This window comes from Ornithorhynchus anatinus, chromosome 7 (genome assembly GCF_004115215.2).
Source record: "Ornithorhynchus anatinus isolate Pmale09 chromosome 7, mOrnAna1.pri.v4, whole genome shotgun sequence".
Lineage (NCBI taxonomy): Eukaryota > Metazoa > Chordata > Mammalia > Monotremata > Ornithorhynchidae > Ornithorhynchus > Ornithorhynchus anatinus.
In genome coordinates, this window is record NC_041734.1 from 58,834,488 (window position 1) to 58,860,385 (window position 25,898).

The 25,898-nt window shown below is 49.9% G+C and overlaps 1 protein-coding gene across 1 annotated transcript in view; it reads right to left on the reverse strand.

The window, feature by feature from the left end:
- Window positions 1-24,860, reverse strand: part of KLHL12 (kelch like family member 12) — a 35,805-nt gene extending 10,945 nt beyond the window's left edge. The window contains exons 1-6 of the mRNA XM_029069078.2: window positions 24,751-24,860; window positions 17,685-17,924; window positions 12,154-12,307; window positions 11,074-11,291; window positions 9,335-9,484; window positions 4,787-4,901 (exon numbers count right to left, since the gene is read on the reverse strand). Coding sequence (XP_028924911.1) covers window positions 4,787-4,901; window positions 9,335-9,484; window positions 11,074-11,291; window positions 12,154-12,307; window positions 17,685-17,867 — 820 coding nt within the window. The 5' untranslated portion in view covers window positions 17,868-17,924; window positions 24,751-24,860. The remainder of the gene's footprint in view (window positions 1-4,786; window positions 4,902-9,334; window positions 9,485-11,073; window positions 11,292-12,153; window positions 12,308-17,684; window positions 17,925-24,750) is intronic.
- Between the last annotated feature and the right edge of the window lie 1,038 nt (window positions 24,861-25,898).

Here is a 25,898-nt window from a genome sequence, read left to right on the forward strand (position 1 = left end):
TGAGATTGTGAGCCCCACATGGGACAGGGACTGTATCCAAGCTGAGTTGCTTATATCCACCCCAGCGCTTAGTATAGTGTCTGGCACATAGTAAGCGCTTAACAAATACCATAACAACAATAACAATAATAATAATAATGATGCAGGGCCTAGTGGAGAGATCTCAAGGCTGGGAATCAGAAGGACCTGCTGTGTGACCTAGAGCAAGTCACTTCAGTTCTCTGGGCCTCAGTTCTCTCATCTGTAAAATGGGGACTGTGAGCCCTTTGTGGGACACAGACTGTGTCCAACCCAATTTTCTTGTAGAACAGTGCCTGGCACAGAGTAAGCGCTTAACAAATACCACAGTTATTATCATGACACGGAAGGAGAGGCATCATTGCTTACATGCAATCTGAGGGGTCAGAGAACCTTAACCCTAGCCCCAAACCTTGACTAGCCCCAAACCTTGACCGCTGTAACTCAGCATGGCCGAATGTCCCTGACCAAATATGGACTCATCCTTGGCGGTGGGAGTAAACGGGGAGAAGAGCGTTAGAGACTGAAAATGAACTTCAGGAAGGCACACGGCTGGGAAGTCCCGCCTCAACTTTTCTCCTGGAAACTGGAAAAATCAAGGGCAACTGGAAACTGTGACCCTGCCAAGCCAGCACAGAGCTGGCTCTGGGCAGAACGGCACTCTAGAGAAGTCAATTACATGTTCTCCATCTGGCCTCTGCTTTCAAGAGGTCTGGAAATTACAGCGAGTCCACCGGCTACCTCTCCTTGATATCCTAATCCATCAATGGTATTTATAGAGAGCATACCATGTGCAGAGCACTGTACTAAGTGCTTGGGAAACTGCAAGGCAAGAGTTGGCAGATGCCATAAAGAGAAGTAATATGGCCTAGGGGGAAGCGTCCAGGCCTGGAAGGTAGAGATCCGAGCTTGATTCCCGGCTCCACCATTTAATGCTACGTGAACTCGGGCATCCGGTTATCTTCTCCGTGCCTCAGTTCCCTCATCTGCAAAATGGAGATTCAACACCTGTTATCTTTTCTACTTGGACCATGTGCCCCATGTGGGACCCAATTAGCTTGTACTAACCCCAACTCATAATTCAGCGTTTGACAGTTTAAGCACTTAAACACACAATTACGGAGTTTACGGCTACCCTCACCCTGTATAATTGTATTATATAGAAGGTTTGAACTTTATTCCCCCCTTCTCTCCAGTATGTGAAGAATACGTAGTTTTCCTCGGTGCCAGTGTCCACCTAAATCTTTTATAATAATAATAATAATAATGTTGGTATTTGTTAAGCGCTTACTATGTGCAGAGCACTGTGTAAGCGCTGGGGTAAACACAGGGGAATCAGGTTGTCCCACGTGGGGCTCACAGTCTTAATCCTCATTTTTACAGATGAGGGAACTGAGGCACAGAGAAGTTAAGTGACTTGCCCACAGTCACACAGCTGACAAGTGGCAGAGCTGGGATTCGAACTCATGAGCCCTGACTCCAAAGCCCGTGTTCTTTCCACTGCGCCACGCTGCTTCTCAATACGTCTACCACTTAGAAACCAAGATTTGGATATTGTTAAGTTTGGACTGATGCTGGCATTCCATTCCCTAAATTAAAGAAGGTTACTTTGAACGCTTGTGAATGTCAACGGTAGCTGTGATTTATACATTTAGCTCTTTGTCTTCTGTGAACATCATGCAGAGGCTGTTGCAAATGAATCCTAAAATAAAACCTTTTTTTTTTTCGCATCAAAGCCAATTTTTAACTGATGATTATGCCTAGACTTTTTACAACTATACCCACACACCCTTATTAGAACCTATCTTTAAATGCAATTCCTAAACATAGGCAAAACAGAGTCTCAAAATGCACAATAAAGCAATGTCACAAAGCTGGGAAGACTAATGTGAAGGAGATGCCACTGTTCCCGTGGATTAGGGGAGCAGTGTGGATAAAGCACAGGCCGGGGAGCTAGAGGACCTGGGTTCTAATCCCAGCTCTGCCACTTGTCTGTTGTGTGACCTTGGACAAGTCGCTTAACTTCTTTGTGCTCCAGTTACCTCACCTTAAAATGGGAATTAAGACTATGAGCCCCATGTGGGTCATGGACTGTGTCCAACTTGATTAATTTATATCTACCCCAGCGCCTAGTACAGAGCCTGGCACATTGAAGGCACTTAAATACCATAAAAAACAAAAACAAAACAACAAAAAAACACAAGAACAATATGCGATTCAGCCCAAGTATAGCCCCTCTTCCTACACCAGATGACTTGCTTTGTGATCTTCTTCCCAGGGTCAGGGGGAGGTCGCTGTCAACTCTGGGTAGAGGGGCTTAATCTCGTTAGCCGAGGAGGATAACCCTTCCCAAAGAGACTTGGACCACTTATTCCGAGTGATCCTGCAGGCAAAAGGGTATCAGGGCAACTGGGCTACGTCCTAAGGCGTCTGCTTGAATTTAACCACCCTTGGGAGTGCTGGCTTCTGCTCTCCTGAGGATTCTGGGCCTCTTCTGTCCACGCCTGAAGGAAAAGCCAACAAAACCTACCACGAGTTTCCTCATTTTGGGCTCGACAGCCATAGCTCACCCTCCACTTGGCTCGAAGCCGGAAGGCTCGGCCTTGGCCATGAGGTCTTTGAGTAGCCGACAGGTCCCTCTGTGTCCTGCTCAACAGACTGCTGAAGACGAGCTCCTGGGGGCAGTCTCCGAGTTCTTCGGTCTGTGCTAAATTGCCTCTTGGCTACGGGGTCAATCAATCAATCAGTGGTATTTATTGAGAGCTTACTGTATGCTTACTAAATGCTTGGGAGAGTAAAACATAACAACAGACATACCCTCTGCCCACAATGAGCTCATAGTCTAGAGGGAGAGACAGATATTAAGATAAATAAAATTATGGCTACATCCACAAGTGCTGTGGGGCTGAGAGGGGGATGAATAAAGGGAGCAAGTCAGGGTGACGCAGGGTGGAATGGGAGAAGAGGAAAGGAGGACTCAGTCAGGGAAGGCCTTTTGGAGGAGATGTGCCCTCAATAAGGCTCTGGGGAGATTAAAAGCCCAGTCAAGATACTTTGGCACTCCAGGCAACAGGAAGAGATGCAGAAGACGGTGGAACCAAGAGGCAAGAAGCAGAAGTTGCCAAGAAAAAAAGGTGCCTCAGACTGATCGGCATCATGTGCAATTGCGTAGTCTGTCTACATGATAGAGCCAGGCGTGAGTAGCCCAGTCTGCCAAGTCTCTGACAGTGGGAAGATTAAACAGTGTCTGCCATCAGTTTTTCAACATTCCCTGGGCACAGCCGATGAAGATTTTGCATTTTTTAACAAGGTTTCTCTCTCTCACATACACACACAATCTGAACTGCACATAAAATGTTCACGAACAATGACTAGAAGTCGTGAAATACGCAAAACATTCAATACTAAATTTCGAGCACTCAAAAAAGTCGTAAAACAGATTTGGACTCCCCATGATAAATTCAGTTCACCTTCCTTATGGTGTATAATGAGCTTATGATTGATGTTACAGACAATCCCAGTCGCTGGGGTATAGTCACACTATTCACCCGCAAAACCATGGAGCGATACTAAACCGCCGGAAAACGTAAAAGGGATCGAGGAACTCTGGCTCTCTCCTACCACTCTTCACGTCAGTGTATCCGTGAGGAATGTACAGGATCTTCTCCATGTCAGCCCGAAGAGGACTTTCCAATTGGCTGGGAATAGGGAGGAGAAAAGGAAGGAGGAGAGGCGGAGGGATGAGAAAAGTAGAAAAGACCTCAGATGCGTTAGGGAAATAGCTCAGCTGTTTTCCAGGATAGCTGGCTGTCAGAGTCATGCAACTCGGTAGCTGACAGGCAGCTAGAACAGGGGATACTTATTATTACTGTTATTATGGTTAAGGTACTTGTTAAGCACTTATCTGTCAAGACCCATTCTAAGTGCTGGGGTAGATACAGGTTTAGCAGGTTGGACACAGTCCCTGTCCCCTACGGGGCTCACAGTCTAAGAAGAGGGAAGCAGGATTCAATCCCCATTTTACAGTTGAGAAACTGAGGCACAGAGAAGTTAGGGGACTTGCCCGAGGTCATTCGGCAAGCAATTGGCAGAGCCAGGATTAAAACCCAGGTCCTCTACTTACTGCTGGTCGAAATGCTTCGCCTGCAGACCACAGGCTGAGCAAAAGAAAACCTGCTCTTTCCACAAATGTATTCCCGCCAGGAGCGGCAGAACACGGGGCCATTCACCTCACCATTCTGACACTTTCTTCAACATCCAAAGCCCTCCACTAACGACAGACACAATATCTCTTTTCTTTTGGGGAAGCACCACTAGCAAAAAGGGTAAATTGGACTCAAAATGCTTCCCGGACTTCTCATTCCCAGAATCTCTCATGGTATAATTTAAGTAGAGAAGGATGAACGACCCTCCTTACTCAGACTGTCCTAGCAACTGTCCATTTCTGAAGTGGCACCTGGCAAATTTTTCAGTAATGTCGGTCCAGGAGATAGGGGTTGTGGAGGCGCTGGACTAACAGTTAGGAAAGGAAAGGGGCAGAATGATTCTTTAAAAATCTCCTCCATCCTATTTTTCTTTCCCCACCCTAGAGTTCTGCTCTTCGGCTGTGCCGACTCTGACTGTACCTTTTCTTTGGGCTTCTCACTACCCCTTCAACGGAGGCGTCGGGAGGAAAGGCATCTTCAGGGAATCATTCTGTGACTGCGGTATCGAGGCCGCTCATTCCCCCGCCCGACCGAGGGGCCGAGGGCTTCGATCTCCCACTTACCCAGGCGAGCGCGGGTCCTGGGTCCCTGCATCTGACTGCGCAGTTCGGGCCTCAGATGGAACTTCTTTGCTTCGTCCACCAGGTCCCTGCACTGCAGGCTGCAGCGGATAAATGGCTGAAAGGCACCAGAGAGGAAGATGAGCTAAGCCTCTGCTTCCTAAACGTTGCGGGGAACGGGAAAACCACCTGGATTTAGAAACACATTTCGGGCGACCAGGAACAGAAGCATGGAGGAGAGAGGCGGCCTAGCAATACAGGGATGGGGAAGCTCTGAAAACAACCAAACCCCACAGGGAGCTGGCATGATAAAAGGGCTCTGTGGTCACCTGAAGATCCAAGGAGGAGAAACAAACTGAAGGGCTGACGAACTGCAGTTTCTCCACGGTCACAGCCTTGGTCAGAACTTCACAGTTTCCCTTTTGGAGGGCTCTTAGTTTGATCCCTGGCTCCTACTGCTTAGAGCTTTCACCAGGGAAAAGATAATGAACACGGGAGAATGAATAATTAACAATTACGGTATTTAGTAAACGCTTACTGTCTACCAGGCACTGTCCTAAGCGTTGGGCTGGATACACGCAGATCGGGATGGACACGGTCCCTGTCCCACGTGGGGCTAGCAGTCCCAATCCCCATTTTACAGATGAGGGAACCGAGGCCCAGAGAAGTGAAGACTTGCCCAAGGTCACAGAGGAGACAAGCGGCGGAGCCAAGATTAGGATGCAGGACCTCATGACTCCCAGGCCCACGCTCTACCACTACGCCAAGCGGCTTCTCAAGACAAGCAGAAAAACAGGTGCGGATGAGAAGGCTGTGAGAACGGAAGCAGCGTGGCTTAGTGGAAAGAGTCCGGCCTTGGGAGTCAGAGGTTGTGGGTTCTAATCCCGACTCCGCCGCTTATCAGCTGTGTGATCCTGGGCAAGTCACTTCACTTCTCTGTGCCTCAGTTCCCTCATCCGTAAAATGGAGATTAAGACTGTGAGCCCCACGTGGGACAACCTGATTACCTTGTATCTACCCCAGCGCTTAGAACAGTGCTTGGCACATAGTAAGCGCTCAACAGATACCATCATCGCCATCAACAGCTGGAGACCGGGTGGAGGAAAGATCTGAGCAACTATGTGGGCAGATCGCTAAACTCCTCTGTGCCTCGGTTTCCTCAACTGCAAAATGGGGATGAGATACCCGTTCTCCCTCCTACTTGGACCGTGGGGGACAGAAGCTGCATCCACCCCAGCGCTTAGGACGGCGTTTGACACATAGTAAGGGGTTAACTACCATGGAGAAGCAGCGTGGCTCAGTGGAAAGAGCACGGGCTTGGGATTCTGAGGTCGTGGGTTCTAATCCCGATTCTGCCACTTATCAGCTGTGTGACACTGGGTAAGTCACTTAACTCCTCTGTGCCTCAGTTACCTCATCTGGAAAATGGGGATTAAAACTGTGAGCCCTGTGTGGGACAACCTGATTACCTTGTATCTACCCATTGCTTAGAACAGTGCTTGGCACATAGTAAGCGCTTAACAAATACCGCCATTATTATTAGAATAATGGTAGTTATGATAAAGAGCAGGGACTGTCTCTATCTGTTGCCGAATTGTATATTCCAAGCGCTTTTAAAAAGCATAAAAAGCAGCATGGCTCAGTGGAAAGAGCACGGGCTTGGGAGTCAGAGGTCATGAGTTCGAATCCCGGCTCTGCCACTTGTCAGCTGTGTGACTGGGGGCGAGTCACTTCACTTCTCTGTGCCTCAGTTCCCTCATCTGTAAAATGGGGATTAAGACTGTGAGCCTCAAGTGGGACGACCTGATTACCCTGTATCTACCCCAGTGCTTAGAACAGTGCTCGGCGCATAGTAAGCGCTTAACAAATAGCACCATTATTATTATAAAAACTAAAGCGAGAAAAGGCCCTTCTCAATCCCAATCCCCAACATTAGCGAGACGGGGCCCCCAGGGGGCGCCCTTGGCCCGGGCACCTTGGCTGATCCCTTTCTTTCCAGAACCCAAATCAACCCTCGGGTTCAAAGCGCCACCGTCGCCCCAACCAGGATAACTGAAGTCACAATCGGCCACCCCAGAGAGCAAAGTCCCCCCCTCTACACTCCCAGATGGCACAGCCACGAAGAGGGGCGAAAAAAGGCCGGCTTCCCCGAACCCCCACTGGCTTGGATCCTTCTCTGGGCCTTGGTTACCTCATCTGCAAAATGGGGATGATTAATAATAATAATGTTGGTATTTGTTAAGCGCATACTATGCGCAGAGTATTGTTCTAAGTGCTGGGGGAGATCCAGGGTCATCAGGTTGTCCCACTTGAGGCTCACAGTCTTCATCCCCATTTTACAGACGAGGGAACTGAGGCACAAATAAGTGAACAATAATAATAATGTTGGTATTTGTCAGGCGCTTACTATATGCAGAGCACTGTTCTAAGCGCTGGGGTAGATACAGGGTAATCAGGTTGTCCCACGTGAGGCTCACAGTTAATCCCCAATTTACAGATGAGGGAACTGAGGCACAGAGAAGTGACTCGACCACAGTCACACAGCTGACAAGTGGCAGAGCCGGCATTCGAACCCATGCCCTCTGACTCCCAAGCCCGGCCTCTTTCCACTGAGCCACGTTGCTTGCCTTAAGAGCGTGAGCCCCCCGTGGGACAGGGACTGTGTCCGACCCGATCGACTTGTATCTCTCTCAGCGCTTAGAACAGGGCTTGCCACACAGTAAGTGCTTAACAAGTACCGTTATTATTCATTCATTCAACGGTATTTGTGCACTGCAATACTACGTGCAGGGCACTGTACTGAACGCTTGGAATGTACAATTCGGCAACAGACAGACGATTCCTGCCCAATAACAGGTTCTTTTATCATCCTGGCAGGTCCTGGGTTTGCTCGGCCGGGCCTCTGGCCCCAGCATGATACCATAAACAAGATCTGGGAGATGCCCTTACCTTCTTCCCAAGGGCTTTCAGCGTCACCAGCGCTTAGAACAGTGCTCGACACATAGTAAGCACTTAACGCACACCATCGTGAGTGAGCAGCACCAGGAACAGAGAAGGAGGCTTTCCCAAGGGTACGGCTTAGAGCCACATAAGCACTGCCAGGCTTTCTTCCGGAAAGAAGCGGGCAGAGAGCTAGGCGGCGGGGCGGAGATGGTCCCGGCGAAGGAGGCGCTAAGCCTTTGCCTGAGGATCCCTAACCTGCCTTCCTCCGCTTCCTGTAGCCACGATCTCGCCTGAGCAAATCAGGATGTGATAGACATTGTGTGGGTTTAAATGCCGGCTCAAGGGAAATGCAGGGGTATCTTAAATGCAGAAGAGAAGCGGCGTGACCTAACGGACAGAGCACGGGCCTGAGAGTCGGAGGACCTGGGTTCTAAAATCCCAGCTCCGCCACTTGCTTGTTGTGTGACCTCGGGCGAGCTGGGCCTCAGTTTCCTCCAGCTGGAAAAGAGCGTTTCAACACTCCTTCTTGCTTCCACTTAGACTGGGAGCCCCTTTTGGGACAGGGACTGCGAATCTTGTATCTACCCCAGCATTTAGTACAGTGTTTGGCAAAGTAAGCACTTGAACACTATCATCATTTTTATATGCAGGGTTAAAATGGTCCAGAGTGATGCATGTTAGGAAATAACTAGCTATGGGCAAGGCGATAAAGGCAACAACACGTGATTAAAACAAAAACACAAAACACCCCTTTCTAGCTAGCATAGACAAGTTCCAAAGATTTTTAATGCACATAAAAGACAACACGCCCCATCCTTCCATATTCCCAGCTAGAATTTCTCCCTCTGGCTCAAAATAAAAATCAAATCTCCTGCTGAGAAATCATCCAAGCTCTCAGTTTCCCAGGATGTCTTGCCCCCAAACAGCTTGTTTAACGGGCAAGATAAGAGCGAGATTTGTTACGGATAATTAGTTCAAAGAGACAGTAAGAGAGGTCTTCAGAACAATGACAGAGAGAGTTGAAAGGGCGGACGACTCATTTGCTAGGTTGGCTATTGAAAGCCTCCAGGGGCCTACTTGGAAATCCAGTGCATTATTTTCTGGCTGAGCAGCCCAGCTGTTCATCTTTCTCCAGAGAGCTAAGCCTGAGACCTCTGGGCAGCCCGACCACAACGGGCAGAACTTTTAGGGGAAAGCCTAGATCCCTTCTCCAAAAATCCATCAATGGCATTTATTGAGGATTTGTTGCGTGCAGAGCACAGGCACTCGCGAGACTCTACTCCAGACTAAAACCCACTTTTCCTCATCTCCCACTCCCTTCTGCGTCGCCCTGACTTGCTCCCTTTGCTCTTCCCCCCTACTGTATTTTGACCCGGAAAACTCTCTGGATCCACTACCAGAACGACCGCGGATGGAGGTGGGGTGTCCTGGGAGAGATGTGTCCACGGCATCTCTACGGGTTGGAGACGACTTGACAGCAAAGACATAACGAGGTACTGAAGTGCTGCGGGGCTGGAGGCCACCAGTTTAGGCCTACAGCCCTCGGGGACAGAACCAGGACAGATAGATCAAGGTGGCAGAGGTTGGGTGGGTGATTCCCGGACCTACCTCTGCATCTATCACGTCTGTGATGTACCTGGGGGTGAGCAGGGGCATGCGGACGTACTGCAGCAGGTTGGGCAGGGACTCCTCTCGCTCCTTCTTGGCATGCTTCACCCAGTTGATGACGGCTTCGAAGACGGGCTCTTCCGAATCCACCTGCCAGGGCACCGAATGGGTGACTGCGGATCGCGGATCGGAGGGTAGCTAGAATGTTTTCCCCCTCTTAGGGACAGCGGAGACCCAGGGGGCACGGCTTCTTTCGGAACGGCTTGCCCGGGCTAACAGTGAGCCACAGGGCTGGGAGTTGGTGGGGCGAGAGCTGAGGAGAGACAGCCCTGAGGCCGTAAGCTTGTGGTGGGAGGGGAATCTTGTCTTTTTATCATTATACTATACTCTCCCAAGCACTCAGTACAGTGTCGTGCACACAGCGCTCAATAAATACGACCGACTGTCTCCGGACACGATCGTTCCTTGGGAAGACCTCCAGGCTTGCCCACATGGGTGACATTCATTCATTCGTTTATATTTACTGAGCACTTACTGTGTGCAGAGCACTGTATTAAGTGCTTGGGAGAAGACAATATAACAACAGAACAGACATTCCCTGTCCACGTGCTTACAGTCTAGAGACTCACGGGGAGAAAGAGAATGGCTTAAACAAGAGAAAGGATTGATCAGAAGGGACTCTGCGCTGTTCTCCACCTCAGTCCCACAGTCTAATTTAATCAGTAGCACTTACTGAGAGATCATACCGTGTGCAGAGCATTCTTCGCCAGTCTAGTAGGTGACCAGTTGTCCTCCCACTCAGTTTTTGGGGTTCAGCTCTGCCTCCTAAAAAGCTAAAGACTCTCGCCTCTTCTCATTCTGGCTCCATCCCCCACCCGTTACACTTTAGCTCACCAGGGATCCTGCAGGTTCAGGAGAGACCAAATGTCCCAAGCCAACACGAAACACCTATTCTTCCTTCCATTTAGACTGACCGTGACTCCCAGGTGGGACAGACTCTGAGTCGGAGGATAGATTATCTTCCATCTGCCACAGTGCTTGGCATTTAAATACCACATTCATTATAATAGACTGTATGCTCTTTGAGGACAGACTGTGTTCACTAACTCTATTGTACTCTCCCAGGTCCCTCATATAGTGCTCCGAACATAGTAAGCGGTTAAATATTATTATTACTTCACCTATCATCTCTTTTTCAGGGCAACTAATTCCCAGGAAACTTCTCCTCCCTGAGAAGCGGGCATGTGCAGAAGAGGGCAGCAGTCCTAAGACATAAGGGGGAAGGGAGCTCGGCCTTCGTTCAAGAGGTCTCACGCAGGGATCGAGAAATATGTGTTTCATTTTTGCGCTGCCATCTATTGAGTCACGAGAGGCTGGGGAACAAGAGTGTGAGAGAGATAAAGACCTCTCAGACAGATGCCTTCTCCATTCAGGATGCGAGGGGGTAAGTGAACCTTTCCCTCTTCAGAGTCTCGGTATGGGAGCCTATCAGGCTCCTGTTTTTCCTCCAGCTCCCACCGTACGTAAATAAATGTTCTCCCCCTTTATAACCTAAGTTCCGCGAGGGCTGGGAACATGCATCCTGCTTCCAGTAAAGCCTTTCCCAGTACCTATTTCGGCGCCTGGCACTCAGGAGGTGCTCAATAAATCCAACTGACGGATCCCTGATCGGACACGAACTTGCAGACGTACGAGGTCGGGCTGCGGTCGAAGTCACATCCCTCGGCCCCCCCCCTTACCTGAATTTCATCACACCTGATGAGCTTCTCTACCTCCCCCTGGCTCAGAAGGATGAACTCCTCGTGCTGCACCACCTCGGGGAAGTGCTTCTGGCTGAAGACCTCGGCCGCCTGCATGAGATCCACGCAGTTGTGCGTCTCGGCAAAGTCCCGGATGCCCAGGCAGTTGGACGGGTCTAGCTGGCTCTCGAGGAACTCGCAGCAGGCCTGCTTCACCCCTGAGAGAGAACAACCGGAGACAGACTGTGGATCTCCTTGCGGGGGTTGAGTCTAACTGAACTCCCACATCGCTGAAGAGGCAGCCTCTGGTCGCCGCTACCCAGAGCGGCCCGAAGACTTACGGCCGTTCAATTCCAGTGCCGGTTCGGCCTCGTTTTCGGCGAGATCTCTAGCCAACTATCTTAGGCTCTCTGGGCCTCATCTACCTTCTCTTTAAACGGGGAGGCAAATCCCCAAAGGCTCAGGAAAGGGGATCACCTTGATCTTGATAAAAGATCAAAGATCTTTATAACTACTGAATCTGGCAACTTAGATCCAGGAATCTCAATTTCACTCTACATGGAAAACCAATATAAATTTGGCCCAAAGAGGATGCCAGCAACTACTCACCGTAGTCTAGTAAGAAATTCAGGCCATTGGAATAATTCATCCTCCACTCACGCGAAACGATAACTCCCCAAAGAGATAAGTGACTCATCTGTGAACCAACTCTGTTGTACCGTACTCTTTCAAGCGCTTAAAACAGTGCTCTGCACGCTATAAGTGCTCAATACCATTGACTGATTGATGAATAAACATTAAAAATAACAACGCAAAGAAGCAGGAAAGCGGTACGGCTGAGGCCTCTTCCCATTTTAGGAAATAAAGACCACATTCTTGGAATGTAAAAACCCTCTTGGAAATCTGTTCGGCTGCTACAGTGCAAAGAGCCGGCGTCGGCCGCCCCGTCGCCCGGAAGCTCCTTGTTACTCTCATCCCGACACCTAGATTCTTCTCTAAGTGCAAAGAGGCCCAATTCTCAGAAGCCCAGCAGACACCCAAGGAGCTGTCACTCTGGCCGGTGGATGGGTCTCCGGTTACCTTTCAACTGAAGCAGACAAGCTGCGGGGAGCAACTCCTGAACATTCTCCACGGTCACATGCACCGTCTCCGTGTACACAAAGTCCAACAGGATTTCCATAGTGGAGGCAGTCAGGCCTTGAATATCGACGTATGGCTTCCCCTTTTCTGAAAGCTGCGGGTTCCAAGGAGGAGAAACAGGGGTTGGGATGTCAGTCGGTTGTGAGAAGCCGGGCTCCTTAGTCTCTCCCTCCCCCAGCCCACCCTGAACCCCAACGGGTCCCCTCGGCCACGCTTAAAAGCTCTCCCTTTTCCCGGCCTCTACATCGGCACCTGGGGGGGAGAGAGACAACCAAAGAGAAAACGACAGGGAAGGGCAACAAAGAGTGAAGCGCGTTTTCTCCTAGGACGCCTCCATCCTCTGGATTCCAGGAGGAGGGAGAGCCAGTGCAGCAACACAAAGCATCTGTAGAAGGCCTGTTTTTCTTTCAGATGCCAGTGAGTGGGATGCTCAGGATATAATTAGCCAGCAACATCTCACTCCCGATATTCATTTCAGGCTGGGCAGCTGTTGGGTGACACCTCCCGCCTCTCCCACGATGAACTTGTGGCTTCTGATGCAGCTCAGTTAAAAGAAAAAAAGAAAGAAAAGGTATTTGAGCATTTACTGTGTGCGGAGCACTGAACTCAGCACTTGGGAAAGTACAACAGAGTTGGTACGTGCAATCTCTGCCCATAAGAAGTTTACAATCTTCCGACTCACGAGGGTGGGGGATATGCTGTGCCACTTTATTGGGCGAAACTGGTCTGAAAGAAGCCTATTGGGCTACGTACTGGACTTTGCTTATTCTAGTACACAGGCCTCAAGTAGGCAAGAAATTAGACTGGATCCCAAAGAGATCAGCCTGCTAGGAAGACTTTATCAAAAGAGTTTCAACCATGATCTACAGCCTCAGTAGCGTCCTTTCTCGGGCCACAGATGCTCAAAGCCTCGGGGGCTTATTATTATTATATGATATATATATTTATATATCGTATTATAAGTAATAATCACATTTATTCATTCATTCAATCGTATTTATTGAGCACTATATGCAGAACACTGTACTAAGCGCTTGGGAAAATACAATAAAACAATAACCGGTGACATTTCCTGTCACCACGAACTTACGGTCTAGAGGTGGGGAGAGAAACACCAATACAAATAAATAAAATTACAGATATGTACATAAGTGCCGTGGGGCTGGGAGGGGAAGGAGCAAAAGAAGCAAGTCAGGGAGACGCAGAAGGGAGTGGGAGATGAGGAAAGGTGGGGCTTAGTCTGGGAAGACCTCTTGGAGGAGATGTACCTTCAGGAAAACTTTGAAGCAGGAGGGGAGTAACTGTCGAATTTGAGGAGGGAGAGAGTAATTGCCTGTCAAATTTGAGGAGGGAGGGTGTTCCAGACCAGAGGCAGGACATGGGCTAGGGGTCGGCAGCGAGATAAGCAAGATCGAGGTGCAGTGAGAAGGTTAGCCTTAGAGAATCCAAGTGTGCAGGCTGGGTTATATAAAGAGAGAAGTGAGGAGAGGTAGGAGGGGGGAAAACGAAGGAGAATTTTAAAGCCAAGGGAGAGGAGTTTTTGTTTGATGCGGAGGTGGATGGGCAACCACTGGAGGGGTCTGAGGTACAGGGTGACGAGTACAGAACATTTCTGTAGAAAAATGATCCGAGCAGCAGAGAGAAGTATGGACTGGAGTGGGGAGAGACAGGAGGCTGGTAGGTCAGCAAGGAGACTGATGCTGTAATCCAGGCAGACAGGATGAGTGATTTTATCAACGTGATAAGTGCTTACTATGTACCAAGCACTCTACTAAGCGTTGGGGTAAACACAAGATAACCAGATCCCACATGGGGCTCACAGTCAAAGTAAAAGGGAGAGCAGGTATTGAATCCCCATTCTGCAGATGAGGGAACTGAGGCACAGAGGAGAGAAGTGACTTGCCAAGGTCACTCAGCAGACAAGTGGTGGAGCCAGGATTAGAACCCAAGTTCTCTGACTCCCGGGACCATGCTTTTTCCACTAGGCCACCCTGCTTCCTCTTTTAACACTGGTGTGTGAGAAAAGCGCTGGAAAAATATTTCCGGCAGGGGGGCAGATGTGAGGGAGAAGAGGACGTGCCCACACCATCGACAGTCATCGACAATATTTAATCCGAAGTCTGCCGAGTGCACAGGAAACATACAAAAACATTGAAGCTGGTGATCCCTGCCCTCAAGGAGAAAAAGCGAGGCACACACCGACTGGGTCTGATCATGGATGTTTTTATTACTATTATTATCATAATACTATATTAGCATTAGCTAAGTCCTTACTATGTGCCAGGCACCGTATTAAGTGCTGGGGTGGATACGAGCAAAACAGTTCCTGTCCCACCTGGGGCTCACGGACTTAATCCCCATTTTACACCCAAGGTCACAAACCAAGCTCAATGCCAGTAAGCAGGCAGAGCTGGACACCCTTCCCTCCCATCCCAACGCACTGTGTTTACTCTGGTTTTGAATGGAAAGCTGTGGGAGTAACTCGTGAACCTTCCAAGCGCTTAGTACAGTGCTCCGCACAGAGTAAGCGCTCAAGGAATACGACTGAATGAATGAACTCAGGAGATGCAAAGTCACCCCCCTTGGCCTCAGATTAACAGCAGCGGTGGCCAAGTCTCACAGACCGAAAACACAATATGCCCGAGAGTCGCAGACCAAAAAAATTCCCTGAAACCAGAATGGCAAGCAGGCCTTCTGGAAGGTGGGTGGAGGGGGAGGGGAGAGAAGGGGTGTCAGCAAACAAGAACGGCTCCATGTGGCTTGTGAGATGCAGTTTTGACAGCTCCGGTTCATGGCAAAAAAGAGGGAGAACTGCCAAACTGCTAACAGCATGTACCTCCCCAAAACCATTTCACGTGAAGCCAGGGGCCTGGAACCGCAAATCTCTCCTGCTCCTAGACGAGGCCCGGTTAGAGCTCGGACGAGGCAGATTCACTGGGAGGATGAAAGGAGAATTCAGCATAGGGGTCTTCCCTTTACCGAACAAGCCAGCTCCTTCCCTTTAACCCCTCAGAGGTTATGGATCTGAAAGAGTAACATGTCACCAAGACCAGAGAACATCCAACTGTGAGCCAGTCGATCATATTTACTGAGCACGTACTGTGGCAGAGCATTGTGCTAAGCACTAGGGAGAGTACAGTATCACAGACATATTCTCTACCCACGAGCTGACAGTCTAGAGGGGAGCTTTGAAGGAATCTGGAGGGAAAATTGTGGAAATTCTTTCAAAAGCAGTCGACTTATTGCAAATGGCCACCGTCCTGGAGGATTGGAGACTCGCCTTTATAACATCCTTCTTTAAGAAGGGCCCCGGAGATGACCTGGGGAATTATAGCCTGGCTCACCTCACTTTTACACCTGCAACCAGGTGCATCTGTAAGTTTAATATCAGTGAGTATGCACATATACACACAGACATAAACAAAAGCAAAAGACAACACTGTTACTTGAAAACGAAACTGTGCCTCACTAAATTGCTGAAGTTATCTGAAGGGCCAAAAAACAGGTTGATGGAGGGAACCAGTAGACATATTTAAAAACTGAGTTAGGGGATTAGAGGAACGCTCTGTTATGGCTAAAAAAAAAAAAAAACCTCACAAAAGAACGTTGATGGCATTTGTTAAGCGCTTAATATGTGCAGAGCACTGTTCTAAGCGCTGGGGAGGATACAAAATGGTCAAGTTGTCCCACCTGGGGCTCACAGTCTTAATGCCCATTTTACAAATGAGGGAACTGAGGCACAGAGAAGTTAAGTGACCTCTGACTCCAAAATCCATGCTCTTGCCACTGAGCCACGCTGCTTCTCCTAAGGATAGATTCCAGATGGAGAGGATAAATAGTGTAATGCCTAAGAGGTTGGTGCTAGGACCAATGTTATTGACCATTTTCATGAGTGGTCTGAAAGAAACACTAGGAAGTAAAATCTCCAAGTTTACATGCGACGCTAAACTCTTCCAGATGGTGACATGCAGCGATGCTGGGGACAGAGAGCCGGATTCTCTTATAAAGGAGAATAAAGGGCCAGAAAAGTGATAGATGTGCTTTCAATGTGGCCAAGGAAATGCCTCTTGGAAAACAATCCAAACATCCCCTATGATGGTGGACTCTGAGCTCACTGAAAAATACACTTAAGAGGTCTGGTTTGGCGGGACATGGAAGCCAAAAAGGCCAATCAAATGTTAGGTGTCATTAGGAAGGGTGTCCAACCAAAAGTCTATTTCTACCCACTATACAGAACCAGGGTTTATCTGCACCCATAATACCTCGAATACTCGGGGTCACCATATTTTCAGAAGGGCGTAACAGAGCTTGCTCTTTAGAAATGATACAAGAACACGGCCGAGAGGGGGATGATGATTGGAGTTTATTAAATAACAAAGGGCAAACATGGAACTGAGGTCTGTCAAATCCAAGTACTGGGACAAGGGGGTTGGCGGTGGGATGAAACTTGAAAGAACAGTCCACACAGTGGGTGATGTGCTTATGAAATTTCCACCCCAAAAAAGCTGCTGAGGTGGAAAATATCAATAGGCTGAAGAAGGATTTTGGATACCCTCACGAGTAGCAGTTATAGAACAACTGGGAAAGGGAAGTCTCAGGAAAGGTTCATTCATGGACATGACGGATTAATAGAGGAAAAAAACCAAACTAGGGATGTTAGAAAGTGTATTGCTACCCATTAGGTTGGAAGGAAGTGGAGAGAAGGTGAGGTGGGAAGAAACTCTTCCTCTAATATCCTCTGGTGCTATAGCCAGGCAGACTACTGGGTTGGCTCAATCCATTAATCAATGGTATTCATTGAGCGCTTACTGGATGCAAAGTACTGTAGTAAGCATTTGGGAAAGTACGCTACAAAGGAGTTGGCAGACATGATCCCTGTTCTGTTTTGCTTTGCTGTCTGTCTCCCCCTTTTAGACTGTGAGCCCGTTATTGGGCAGGGATTGCCTCTATCTGTTGCCGAATTGTACGTTCCAAGCGCTTATCACAGTGCTCTGCACAAAGTAAGCGCTCAGTAAATACAATTGAATGAAGAAGTTTACAGTCTATAGGGGATGACATTAAGGGAAGGGACTCCTGTCTCTCCTTGGGGACGGGGCTGACAATGGGAAGCAGCAGGGCCTAATGGACAGAGCACGGGCCTGGGAGTCGGAAGGACCTGAGTTCTAATCCCAGCTCTGCCACAGTTCTGCTGTGTGACTCGGGCAAGTCACTTCACTTCTCTGTGCCTCAGCTGCCTCAGCTGCAAAATGGAGATTTAAGACTGAGTCCCATGTGGGGACAGGGACTGTGTCCACCCCGATTTGCTTGTATCCGCCCCAGTGCTTAGCAAAGTGACCGGCCCACAGTACGCACTTAAATGCCACAATCATTATGACCTACTATTTGATCCAGCCACTTCTGCAGCGCTAAGAGGCAGGGCAGGTAACGAGCTTTGGGGCCTCGTTCCCCAGGAAGATTTCCCTCCCGCTTACCTCGCTGGTAAACATGGCACAGAAATAGTCACTGCAGGCCGCCAGCACAATCCGGTGAGCGGGGAAGTCCTTCTGCTCCACTCTCAACGTCACGTCACAGAGGGTGTTGCTCTTGCGGAGAGAGTTCATCGAATTGAGGATGGACTTAGCATGGGAGTTGGTCATGATGTCTTTGGGGGCCATAGTGGCTCCCGTTAGGCAGTGGGGAGACAGAGTTGATGGACACCCAGGATTCTGAACCTGGAGGAAGAGAAAGGACAAGTCACTTGGCTCTGGGGCTCAGCAACGGGAAATCCATCCCCCCCGGCACTTCTGCAGACCGCGGTCTCCCATGGCATTCGGGGGGGCTCAGGTCCTCAGAGGGAAAGACCCAAACACTCACTCGGCCCATCGGGCGGACACCACGCTAGGAAGACATCAAAATATCTGTGACCTGGCTGTGGTTACTCTTAGGCAAAGGGCCAATTTAAAATTCTAGTGGGTGCCGGTCACAGAAATACCATGGTGGTGGGGGACGGGGACACCACCAGTTACACTCTCTGCTTTACATGACCTCCAGACTGCATACAAGCAAACAGGGTCAGTGGGGGGTGGGGGACGTGTGTGTGTGTTTTTTCCCCTCAATCCTGCCAGGGCTATTTTTTGACACAGCACAGCAACCTGGCACTGATAGCGAGGTGGCGATGGGGTGGGGTGGAGAGGGCTGCTCCAGTGGCCAAGGTGGGTGGGGCGTCGGCAGCTGCCCAATCATTACAGAAACCCTGCCAGGCCACCTTATTCCAGTAACCCGACTTCCTATAGTCGTATGAAAGGACACACTTAACACCACCACCTACACCGGGATGCAGTCTCTTCCTACAGTATATTCTCTGACTAATCCCTACTTTCCTGTTCGGGTCATCTCATCAGCTACCTGTAGCACTTGTGTCTGTCCGTGTATTTACTCATTTCTGTCTCAATAGTTGTCAGTTGCATCTCTGTTTTCGCTCATCTCCCCCACTTTTTTTAAAGGTATTTGTTAAGGGCTCACCGTGTGCCAGGCACTGTTCTAAGTGCTGGGGTAGCAGCGTGGCTCAGTGGAAGAAGTCCGGGCTTGCGAGTCAGAGGTCATGGGTTCGAATCCCGGCTCTGCCACTTGTCAGCTGTGTGACTGTGGGCAAGTCACTTCTCTGGGCCTCAGTTACCTCTTCTGTAAAATGGGAATTAACTGAGCGCCTCACGTGGGACAACCTGATGACCCTGGATCTACCAGTGCTCAGAACAGCGCTCTGCACATAGTAAGCACTTAACAGATACCAACATTATTATTATTATACAAGACAATCAGGTTGTCCCACATGGGGCTCTCAATCTTAATCCCGATTTTACAGATGAGGGATCTGAGGCACAGAGAAGTTCATTTAATCGTATTTATTGAGCACTTTCCACGCATAATGCACTGAACTCAGAGGTTGGGAGAGCACGTTATAACAGACAGATACATTCCCTGCCCACAACAAGCTCCCAGACCAGAAGTTAAGTGACTGCCCAAGATCACACATGAGACAAGTGGCAGAGCCTGGATTAGAACCCAGGTCCTTCTGACTCTCAGGCCTGTGCTCTATCCACTACACCACGCTGCTTCGCCGTATGAATACTTCGCCGGTCTCCCGTGCTAGTGAATTCCTTAAGGGCTGGAACAATATTTACTTTTATCATGTGCGATAAAAGTGAATGTTGTAACCCTCGTTCATTATTACAAGTGGCCTGACTCCTCCATCCTAAATCTGACAGATCACAGCTCTCCCCACTTTCAAAGCCCAGCTAAATTTCCGTTCCTCCAACGAAGCCTTCCCCGATTACCTCCCAACAACCAGAGCTGTACCAACATAACAGCCACCTCACCCGCTTACATATTTACTTCTACCTTTCCGTGACGCTCGTTTATATATACGGTTATACAGCCACTTATTTGCTCTCACCCATTCTACCGATAAACATTTCTACATCTGTCTCTCTCAGGGCGCAAGCTCACTGGGGGCAAGGAATGCCTCTTGTGCTTCTGTTATGCTTTCCCAACTGAATTTAGGCAGCACGCTGCACCTGCAGGTGCTCAAAAAATAGCATCAGTAATAATAATAATATTTGAGCCTCTGTTCTATCCACTAGACGACACTGCTTCATTGCATGAATACTTCATCCGCCGGTCTCCCACGCTAGATGGTAAATTCCTCAAGGGCTGGAACAATATTTACTTTTATTGTATACCTTCATCCCCTCACTCATTATTACCACTGGCCTGACTCCTCCATCCCAAATCTGACAGGTCACAGCTCTCGGATTCGCTAAGTGCTTACTGCGTGCCAGGCACTGGACTGGACACCGGGGAGGACACAAGCAAATCAGGTTGGACACAATCCCTGCCCCATGGGGTTCCGTTTCAATCCCCATTTCAATTCCTCAACGAGTACTGCAATTATGATCGTCGTCGACTACCCCGTAAAGTGGCTAGCTCCTTGGGAAGCAGTTTGGCTTAGTGAAAAGAGAAAAGGCCTGGGTTCTAATCCCGCTGTCGCCTGACTGCTGTGTGACCTCGGGCAAGTCACTGAACTCCTTTGTGCCTCACCTACCTCACCTGTAAAATGAGGATTATGTCTGGGAGCCCTGGGTTGAACTGGGGCGCTGCCCATCCCTATTATCCTGCATTTTATCCCAGCTCTTCACACGGTAACTGGCACAAAGTAAGCACGTAACAAATGGCGATCGAGACTGGAAGCCCCATGAGGGACAGGGACCGTGTCCAACCATATTTGCTTGTATCTACCCCAGCGCTTAGTTCAGTGCTTGGCACGCAGTAAGTGCTCAACAAATACGACTGAATGAAGTTTGCAAAAAAATAAAAACCCCTTTACATTCAGTCACTGGTCTGGCCGCATCTAATGTTAACTGAGGCCTAGATATAGTTCCGGGGAGGTCGAGCAAACAATGATATTTATTGAGTGCTCGCTTTGTGCATGGAGATCGAGTGCCCCACGTGGGATAGAGACTGTGACCAACCTGACTGGCTTGTATCCACCCCAGCGCTTAGTATAGTGTCTGGCACAGAGTAAGTGCTATCTCCTCCTGCCTCCAGGACGTCTCTACCTGGATATCTGCCCGCCACCTAAAACTCAACATGTCCAAAACTGAGCTCCCTATCCTCCCTCCCAAGCCCTGTCCTCTACCTGACTTCCCTATCACCGTGGATGGTACGACCATCCTTCCCGTCTCTCGGGCCCGCGACCTCGGTGTCATCTTTGACTCGGCTCTCTCGTTCACCCCACGCATCCGATCCGTCACAGAGACCGGCCGGTCTCACCTTTATAATATCGCCAAGATCCGCCCTTTCCTCTCCACCCAAACGGCTATCTTATTGGTACGGGCTCTCGTAACATGCCGGCTGGATTATTGTGTCAGCCTTTCTCTGATCGCCCTTCCTCCCGTCTCTCCCCGCTCCGGTCTATTCTTCACTCCGCTGCCCGGCTCATCTTCCTGCAGAAACGCTCTGGGCCTGTCACTCCCCTTCTTAAAAACCTCCACTGGTTGCCTATCGACTTCCGCACAAAACAAAAACTCCTCACTCTAGGCTTCTAAGGCTGTCCATCACCTCGCCCCCTCCTACCTCTCCTCCCTTCTCTTTCCACTGCCCACCCCACAGGGTCCGCTCCTCCGCCGCCCACCTCCTCACTGTCCCCCGTTCTCGTCTATTCCGCCGGTCGACCCCCGGGCCACGTCCTCCCGCGGTCCTGGAACGCCCTCCCTCCTCACCTCCCCCAAACTAACTCTCTTCCCCTCTTCAAAGCCCTACTTAGAGCTCACCTCCTTCAAGAGCCTTCCCAGATTTAGCTCCCCTTTTCCCTCTGCTCCCCCTCTATCCCCCTTCACTTCCCCTCGGCTAAGCCCCCTTTCCCCCCTTTTCCCTCTGCTCCTCCTCCTCTCCCTTCCCCTCCCTTCAGCACTGTACTCATCCGCTCAACTGCATACATTTTCATTACCCTATTTATTTTGTTAATGAGATGTACATCACCTTGATTCTACTTATTTCCTATTGTTTTAATGAGATGTTCATCCCCTTGATTCTATTTATTGCTATTGGTTTTGTCTGCCCGTCTCCCCCGATTAGACTGTAAGCCCGTCAATGGGCAGGGACTGTCTCTGTTGCCGATTTGTCCATTTCAAGCGCTTAGTACAGTGCTTTGCACATAGTAAGTGCTCAATACTATTGAATGAATGAATGAATGAATAATAATAATAACAGTAATAATGGTACTTGTTAAACGCTATGTGCCAAGCACTCTTCTAAGTGCTGGGGTAGATACAAGACGATAATAATAATGGTACTCATGGCTAGTGAAGTAGCGTGGCTCAGTGGCAAGAGCCCGGACTTGGGAGTCAGAGAGTGTGGGTTCTAATCCCGCCTCCGCCACTTGTCAGCTGTGTGACTTTGGGCAAGTCACTTCACTTCTCTGGGCCTCAGTGAACTCATCTATAAAATGGGGATGAAGACTGTGAGCCCCCTGTGGGACAGCCTAATTACCTGGTATCTATCCCAGCATTTAGCACATAGTAAGCGCTTAACAAATACCATTATTATTATTACGTGCTACGCATTGTGCTAAGCGCTGGAGTGAGTAGAGGCAAATTGGGTTGGACACAATCCCTGTCCCACACAGGGCTCACAGTCTTCATTTGACAGATGAGGTCACTGAGGCCCAGAGAAGTGACTGGCCCAAGGTCACCCAGCTGATAAGTGGCAGAGGTGGGATGAGAACCTATGACCTGTGACTCCCAAGCCCGGGCTCTTGCCGCTACGCCACGATTGATGTGTGTAGGGCAGTGTAGTGAGCGGTTGGGAGAGTACGCCACAGGCAGAGGAGCCAACAGGGACCCTGCCTTTAATGATAATAATAATAATAATAATGTTGGTATTTGTTAAGCGCTTACTATGTGCCGAGCACTGTTCTAAGCACTTGGGTAGATACAGGGTCATCAGGTTGTCCCACATGAAGCTCACAGTCTTCATCCCCGTTTGACAGATGAGGTCACTGAGGCCCAGAGAGGTGAAGTGACTTGCCAAAGTCACACAGCTGACAGGTGGTGGAGCAGGAATTAGAACCCATGACCTCTGACTGCTAAACCCGTGCTCTTTCCACTGAGCCACGCTAAGGAGTTTCCAGTCATTCATTCAATCGGATTTATTGAGCGCTTACTGTGTGCAGAGCACTGTACTACATGCTTGGACTGTACAATTGGGCAATAGCTAGAGACCATCCCTGCCCAACGAAGGGCTCCCGGTCTAATCGGGGGAGACGGATGGCAGAGCAAAACAGAACAAAATGGGGGCACGGGGGGCGGAACCCGGCCCGTGCCCTTCGGACCGACCGACAGATGGATGAGAAGCAGCATGGCTCAGTGGAAAGAGCCTGAGCTTGGGAGTCAGAGGTTGTGGGTTCAAATCCCGGCTCTGCCCCTTGTCAGCTGTGTGACCTTGGGTAAGCCACTTCACTTCTCTGGGCCTCAGTGACCTCATCTGTCAAATGGGGATGAAGACTGTGAGCCCCACGTGGGACAATCTGAAGACCTTGTATCCGCCCCAGCATTTAGAGTTAGAGCTTTGCACATAGTATGCGCTTAACAAACGCCATCATTATTATTATTGAGTAGATGTCCATCTATGGATAGAAGGATTCATTCATTCATATTTATTGAGCGCTTACTCTGTGCAGAGCACTGGACTAAGCGCTTGGAATGGACAATTGGGCAACAGATAGAGACCATCCCTGTCCAATGACGGGCTCCACGGTCTAAACCGGGGAGACGGACGGCAAAACAAAGCCAGTAGTCTGGCGTCAACAGCATCAAGATAAATAGAATCCTGGATATGAACACATCATTAATAAAATAATCAATAATATATAGAAATCCGCACCAGTGCTGAGGGGAAGGGGGGAGAGCAGAGGGAGGGAGTCCGTCTCCCCGTTTTAGACCGTGAGCCCTCGCTGCCCAATTGTCCCTTAATAATGGTTGTATTTAAGTGCTTACTATGTGCCAAGCACTGTTCTAAGTACTGGGGAGATATAAGGTGATCAGGTTGTCCCACGTGGGGCTCCCAGTCTTCATCCCCATTTTCCAGATGAGGTCACTGAGGCCCAGAGAATCATAATAATAATGTTGGTATCTGTTAAGCGCTTACTATGTGCCGAGCACCGTTCTAAGTGCTGGGGTAGATACAGGGTCATCAGGTTGTCCCATGCACGGCTCATAGTTAATCCCCATTTTGCAGAGGAGGGAACTGAGGCCCAGAGAAGTGAAGTGACCGGCCCACAGTCCCAGAGCTGACAAGGGGTGGAGCCGGGGATTTGAACCCATGACCTCTGATTCCCCAGCTCGGGTTCTTTCCACTATGCCAAGCTGCTTCTCTACATTCCAAGCGCTGAGGACAGGGCTCCGCTTGTAGTGAGTGCTCGATAAAGAGGATTGAATGAATGGATGGATTAATGGATAAATGAGTGGATGAATGGATGGATGGATGAATGAATGGATGGATGAAGGGATAGTTGGATGGATGGATGGATGGATGGATGGATGGATGGATGGAAGAATGGAGGGAAGAATGGAGGGAAGAATGGAGGGATGAATGGATGGATGAGTAGATGGATGGTAGAATGGAGGGATGAATGGATGGATGAATAGATGGATGAATAGATGGATGAATGAATGGATGAATGGATGGATGGATGGATGGATGGATGGATGAATAGATGGATGGATGAATAGATGGATGGATGAATAGATGGATGGATGAATAGATGGATGGATGAATGGATGGATGAATAGATGGATGAATGGATGGATGGATAGATGGATGAATGGATGAATGAATGGATGGATGGACAGATGGATGAATGAATGAACGGATGGATGAATGAATAGATGGATGAATGGGTGGATGGATGAATGAATGAGGGTGCGGGGCTGCGGCGGGGGGTGGTGGGGCCTCGTCCGGAGTCCGGGAGTGGGCGGCGCCGGGCCGCAGCCCGTCACTCACCTCAGGGGCCGGGCCGGGCCGGTCTCTGCTCCGCTCCGCTCCGCTCCGGCCCCACCGAGCGCGGCGGAGCGCAGCCGGCGGGGCCTCAGGCCGCCCCGCGGGCCCCAACCGCCGCCGCCGCCGCCGCCAGGACCCAGCCACCGCCTCCTCCTCCTCCTCCTCGTCGTCGTCGTCGTCGTCGTCCTCCTCCTGCTCCGCCGCCCGAGCCTGACGCCAACGCCGCGCGACGGGGTGACGTCACACCGCCCCCCCCACCTCGCCTCGCCCCGCCCCGCCCCGCGTCACGTGACTCCAGCCCCGGGCGGGGGGCGGGGGGCGGGGGGCGGGGCAGAGCAAGGGGAGGAGAGGGGGAGGAGAAGAAGAAGGGGAAGGAGGGGGGAGAAGAAGGGAAGGAGAGGGGGAGAAGAAGGGGAGGAGAAGGAGGGAAGGGGAAGAGGAGAAGAAGAAGGGAAGGAGAAGAGGAGGGGGAGAGGGGAGGAGAAGAGGAGGGGGAGAGGGGAAGGAGAAAGGGAGGAAGAGAAGAGAGGGAAGAGCAGAAGGAGGAGGGGGAGAAGAAGGGGAGGAGAAGAAAGGAAGGAGAGAGGGAGAAGATAGGAGGCCTTCCCGGATTGAGCCCTCCCTTCCCTCTGCTCCTCTTCCCCCTTCCCCTCCCCGCAGCCCTTGTGCCTATTTGTATGTATTATTTATTACTCTATTTTGTTAATGATGTGTCTATATCTACGATTCTATTGATCTTGATGATATTGACGCCAGACTACTTGTTTTGTTTTTTGTCCGTCTCCCCGTTTAGACAGTGAGCCCGTTGTCGGGCACGGATCGCCTCCATCTCTTGGCAAATTGTACATTCCAAGCGATTAGTACGGTGCTGTGTACACAGTAAGCGCTCAATAAATACGATTGAATGAATGAATGAAGGGGAGAAGAAGGGCGGGAGGAGGAGGAGGTTGGTGGTCCGTCCACTTGGCAAGAATAAACAGGGGACACTGAGATCAGCTGATGCAGAGGTCAGGGAAGCGGGCAGTCTCCGGTGATGATGATGATGATGATAATAATAATGGTATTTGTTAAGGACTCACTATGTGCCACGCACCGTACTGAGTGCTGGGAGGATACAAGCAGTTCGAGTTGGACGCAGTCCCCGTCCCGCC